General features: G+C 45.0%; 1 protein-coding gene across 2 annotated transcripts in view; it reads left to right on the plus strand.

The window, feature by feature from the left end:
- Positions 1–5,688, plus strand: part of LOC145999045 (uncharacterized) — a 154,348-nt gene extending 148,660 nt beyond the window's left edge. For both annotated transcript variants that reach the window (XM_083135980.1, XM_083135981.1), the window contains one exon: positions 1,705–5,688. In XM_083135980.1, coding sequence (XP_082992106.1) covers positions 1,952–4,420 — 2,469 coding nt within the window. In that variant the 5' untranslated portion in view covers positions 1,705–1,951 and the 3' untranslated portion in view covers positions 4,421–5,688. The remainder of the gene's footprint in view (positions 1–1,704) is intronic.
- Positions 5,689–6,000: the final 312 nt, after the last annotated feature.

Here is a 6,000-nt window from a genome sequence, read left to right on the forward strand (position 1 = left end):
TAAGAGTATATTTAGTCAAAATTACTATAAATCGAGCCTTTGTTTTTGGGTGTTAAGGTTTGGGGTGGGGGTAGGGGTTGTTGTGTGTTTGGAAAATCACTTCTCTGCATGCACCCAGTACGCCATGAGCAGTGGCGGTGATTGGTGGGCAAGGAATCCTTGGTAAATAAGATTTAGCACACTGCAGTGGCAAAAAGAGGGAGGCAACCGCCCCCCACGCCCCTCTAATAGTCACCGGTCCTGAAATGCTTAAAGAATCCTAAACTCCTCAGCTAACAAGAAGTTGGCGGTAACGAGCGGTGTACGGGTCCACACACAAGTTACACGCAGAATGTGCCGCGGAGTTAATATTTTGTGCTCAGTAAACAGAGTTTTGCACGATGCTCTACATTTTATACAAGCTAAAATCCTAAATGCATTTCAAGAGGAAAGTTCCCGTACCACTTTCCCCCATCAGTTCACACCCCGCGATAGAGTACCGATTATTCTATTCCATCCCTATTCTGCAGTTTAAAAAAATGGCGTGCATTTGTCGTACTGGACTCATACAACATGGGTGTCCCCGAGAGCGAGAGATAAGAACGGATCCAGTTTTAACATTTCTAAATGACTGTGTTGCTTGGTTGAGCTGCGGCCATTAAGCTCCTGCAACACGTCACACCCGCATTGCGTGAAGTAGTGCATCATCTTAATGTGTCTCTGATGAACGGGTAAGGGCCACAAATGCGCCGTTCGCGAAATAACTGGTCTTCTTAAAGAGTTGAACTACTTATGACTCTGGTTGGGAATGGTTCCGAATTATCCTAACGAGTCTCTTTCCCGTACGTCGCTAACCTTAATAAGCTGATGTCGTTATAAGGGAAAGTTGTTCTCTAATGGAGTATTTCACCTCATATAGGGTAATTTGAAGGGAACTGTTCTAAAGGAGCTGTTCATTACGAACTTTCGTTAGAATGGTTCAGAATTAGCCTAACGAGTCTCCCAATGACATTACCGTCTCATCGTGTCGTGCTTCATAAATGTGAGCTGGTGAACGAGAGTTGAATATGAGAGTTAGTCACGTTGTTCCCCGCATTTATTCGAACGCAAAGAATGTAATACTAAATAATTTTTAGTCTAACTTATCTTACCAAATAGGCAGACGTTGTTAATTATGAACGGATTGAGCGCCAGGGCAGAATCATTTACAAATTAATAACAAATCATTAATTAGCAGAAGAGTCTAAAGAGAAACAACCGTCTCTGACACATGTAAAAGTAAAAATAAAGGGTAAATTAATATAAGAATAAATAACGGTCTCTTCTTTGACATGCACAATTTAGATAGCATTCCCCTCTGAAATGTCCAAACTTTAATCTTCTCCTCAAATGACTTCTACAATTAGCGACCATACTCAGAAGCAATGTCTAAGCGCCACTGATAAAGTATCTGTGTATTACACGTCGAAAGGATAGTCTCAGAATGTTGAATGAACGAATTTATTTCCTTTAATGCTTAACTTGGGGCGTTAACTCACCAAAAGAACATCCAGACAAGGACATTTTTTTTTCATAACATACGTCTTGAAACTATCCTGGAGACGAATGGTCTGAAGAGTTTCTCTTAGGTTATAACTAAAATAAATTAACTGTTTGTAAGACATAATGTGTTGTATTGAATTGCAAGGAGATTCCTAATGTTCTTTTGTTCTTTTCTCGTTGCAGGAAGTGACTGGGAGAAATTTGTTCAGGAAGACTGATCTTCAGTAATCATTCGTCCAAGAGCAACGCGGATTTCGACAAGAAAAGTGAAGATGGCGGCTAGATCAAGCAGAATTCATAGGTAGCGTGCGGTGGCCGTAAATTTACGATGGAGAGTGGAGTTGCAGAAGACATGTTGCTTCACTTCTTCCACAAGGAGCTGACTTAAAAGTGCAGTTGGTGTTTCCAGTGATGCTCTGAATGCATAATCATGGCAGCTGCTAAGCCACTTTTGTTTCTGGTAGTGTTGAACCTGTATATTCTGGCGGGGGAGGCTCTAGCGCTGGCCCTCACGTTCTCCGACTTCGTCGCCGTGAACAGAACGTGCGACGACAAGGACTCGTGCAAAGCCATTCGAGGCTCTCGCGTCGGCGACAACCTCGACTGGAGGGACAGGAACTGCCTTTGCGACGATCTCTGCGCGATGTACGGCGACTGCTGCGTGGACGCCAAGAAGTTCAACGCCATAGAGCAGCGGCAGAACATCAACAACTTCGAGTGCGTCGATCTGCGTCAGTTCGGCGGAATCTACATGAAGACGAAATGTCCCAAGACTTGGAAGGACAGGAGCGTGCGGCGCAGGTGCGAGAACGCGTCCGATCCTTCCGATCCCATCTCCGACATGCCGGTGACCAGCCACGTCAGCGGTTACACGTACCGGAACTCCCACTGCGCGTTCTGCAACGGAGACCTCTCCTCGCGGGTCGACCTGTGGAGGCCGCGGCTGGAGTGCCCGTCGCTCCTGACCACCGTCAACAGGTACGCGCAGGAGTTGACGCGCGAGAAGGTGAGGGACGCGCTGGTGTTCGACAAGGAGAGAGGCTCGTGGGGGCTCACGGTGAACCAGCAAGGGGTGCGCGTGTTCCACCTGTGCCACATAGACCCGGTGATACCGGAGACGTCCACCTTCATTGTCCGTCGCTGTCAGGAAACGGTGCGCGCGTGCATGGCCAACTGGACGAACGTCGACGATGTTAAGTTCAAGTGCGAATCCTACACCGCGCTCGTCTTCAACGGCATGGAGGCCTACCGTAACGTCCACTGCGCCGTCTGCAACAACATCCAAGTGCAGAACCTCGCTTGCAGCAAGACGCAGCACCGCTCCTCGCACACCAAAGACTTCAGCCCGGTCGCCTTCGCCGTCCTCTTCGACATACTCAACGTGCAAGGCGACGTCGTGGGAAAACTGCGCCCGTGCCCGGACGGAGAGCTCTTCGATCCGTTCTTCAAAAAGTGTCGCCACGTTTTGTGCTCCGCGGGGCAGACGTACGTCGACGGTCAGTGCCTCGGGGACCAGGACAACCCTGCTGCCGGGACCCAGACGCACCGAGTGACTCCGAGGCCATTCAGAACCAGCACTACGCCTTCTCCATTTCTCTACATAACGGAGGATGAAATTGAAGACGAATATGGTGTCCTAGCGACGTCGGAGCCGGGGGAATATGATAATTTCGCTGTTCTGCATACAGCGACCGAAGATTCAACGACGGAAGAGACGCAGTCAGCCTCCACGATCGAGGAAGAGGCGACAACTTTCAAGCTGTGCCCAAAGTTTCTGCTAGACACTGAGGAGTTTCAAATAGGAGAAAACGGTTCAGCTTACGTTGCTACATACAAGAGGACATTTCTACCCAACGAGTACGAACTGAACAACGGCAAGCTGGTGATCTGTGCGCTCGGTAAGGAGTTCGTAGACAAGTTTACTCCATACATGGGTTACGTGACTTTCGTCGGGCTTGGTGTGTCTGTGGTGTGCTTAATTCTGCACCTCGTGGCTTTCATCTTGGTGCCAGACTTGCAAAACTTGTCAGGCAAGAACTTGGCGTCGTTGTGCATCGCAATGCTTGTTGCATACTTGACGTTCATCTTGGCTCAGATGTTCAAGTCTCCCGGAGCTCCCTGCACCGTCATAGCCGTCCTCATGTACTACAGCTTCCTGTCGGCTTTCTTCTGGATGCTGACCATGGCGTTCGACGTGTGGAGAACCCTGAAGCTCGCCACGTCGGAGCTTAGGGTTTCGGCGGGAAAGCAGTGGAGGAAGTTCGTCGCATACTCAGGCTGGAGCTGGCTGGTACCGGCTGTCATAGTGCTCACTTCCGTCGTGATCGAGAATCTCAACCACGGCACCGTCCCCAACGAGTTCAGGCCGAACTTCGGAGTCCACGTCTGCTGGTTCAGTCAGCGCAAAGCCCTGCTCATATTCTTCGCTGCACCGATGGCTCTGGTGATGCTGCTGAACGTCGTGTTCTTCGCGTGCAGCGCTCACATGATCTTCACAACGACATCCAGAGGATCGCGCTCAACCACGTCTCTGGCTCAGCACGACTTCCGACTCTACATCAGGCTGGCTCTCATCATGGGCCTTACGTGGATCGCAGGGTTGGTGGCCGGCTACCTGGACATGGAGAGCCTCTGGTACGTGTTCATTGCATTCAATACTCTACAAGGACTTTTCATCTTCCTTGCGTTCACGTGCACTGAGAAGGTCATCAGATCTCTCCGGGACAGGTGTGGCAGGAGGAAGGCCAGACGCCCACCCTCATTCTCGTGGTCCGGCGCTTCGGCAAGTACACGGAAGTCCAACCTTGGTTCCAGGGAATCCAGCGAATCGCACAATTCCAACTCGAGCCATGGTACTGCTATACATAATTGCCGTGGAGGAATCGACACGCTGTATTAAAGACGTTCTTGGAAGTGACGAAGGAAAATTAAATATTCAATTCATGGTTCTGAACACTATTACAAGAGAGCCCCAAGAACCAAAAATAAAGTCGAAGTGTACAGTTGGCCCAGAAAATGCACACATGTGTGCTGGGCCTACATATAAAGATGATCAGCAGTTCAATTACATCACTTAGTGTGTGCTTTGAGATGCGAAATATGTAAAGTGTGTTTGACAGTTTGTGTGCATGGATGCTTCGAAATACCCATCACATACTGGCGTAGTGTTGCTATGCTCTCAGTTATACATCCACTAAGGTTTTCTTCGTGCTTTAGTCCTTAATTACATCAGCAACAAATTATTTATATTTCAATAACCCATCTTGTCGGAAAAGGCCATTTCTATCATGCCAATACGCAACTTTGAGCATTAATGTTTGGTTCCTTCAAAATCACTACGAAATGTTATCGAACTACGTTTACTGTATATTACCAAGTATTTAGCAATTCTTTTCAACTGTAGTAAGACGCCATTCATATTACTGATCAATTAAATCATTACAATCATTTTTATTAGTTTTGCATGTGACGTTTACTCTTATGAATGTAGATAGTACATTTCTCCCTCCTAGTACAAATGCGTGTATTTGTGTTTGTGTGCGTGTGTATGTTAACCTGTTCATACAACACGGTTGCATATATCAACATATCGATAAACAATAGAATTAAACATAAGCATTGTATTAATTGCAGTGATAATTGATTTTGGAACACTGAAATCTATTTGAACAGTATTCTTGTACACGCAAAATATGCACAAATCAGTGACGGAGTATAGTAATTGTACAATATCCATTTGTTAAATATTTCTGTACCTTTGAAATATTAATGACATAGTTTTCTATGTGTACAAGTGTGTGTACTTAACTGTAAATTTTTGTCAAATTGTTGTGCATGTTTAAAGACTGAATGTAATAAAGATTTTTATGGTGTTGTATTGTACAATACTTCTAAAAGTGTTGTTCAGACTGTGTGTTATGTTAAAAAATGAAGTGTTTACCAACTCTGGACTCAAAGCATTACAAGATTACATACGAATAGATATTTATGATAATAGTATCATCTAGTGATAAAAGCAGGTTCTTTTATTCATAAAAAACATATGTTATTACAAGCTATTATAAGAAATAATTCTCTAAACTTTTTGTAGGTCCATAAGTTGAAGTAATATGAACCAGTGCCAATATAATTCATGTCTTAAAACATATAAAAACATACAATAAAAATTTGAAGAACATTTATTTTACTTTATTGCTACAGTTAACCACAATATTTCCCTATTATAGTCAGAAATAAGATGTGACACATAGTATTTTCTGTAATGAATAACAAAACGCACAAAGTAAATATGTCAACATATTTGACATATATAGTATATTTGTATAGAGTGAGTCAATAGTTGTAGCTTCACTAAAAAGGAGGGGACGGGAAGGTGATTGGGATTTCGAAATATGTAAATTTGAAAAGGGTGATCAAGTGGCAACTAACTCATTTGACAAGCCTTTTATTTCAAACTATGCTATTGAGTGGACACACCAA

This window comes from Lepisma saccharinum, chromosome 14 (genome assembly GCF_977018435.1).
Source record: "Lepisma saccharinum chromosome 14, izLepSacc3.1, whole genome shotgun sequence".
Classification (NCBI taxonomy): Eukaryota; Metazoa; Arthropoda; class Insecta; order Zygentoma; family Lepismatidae; genus Lepisma; species Lepisma saccharinum.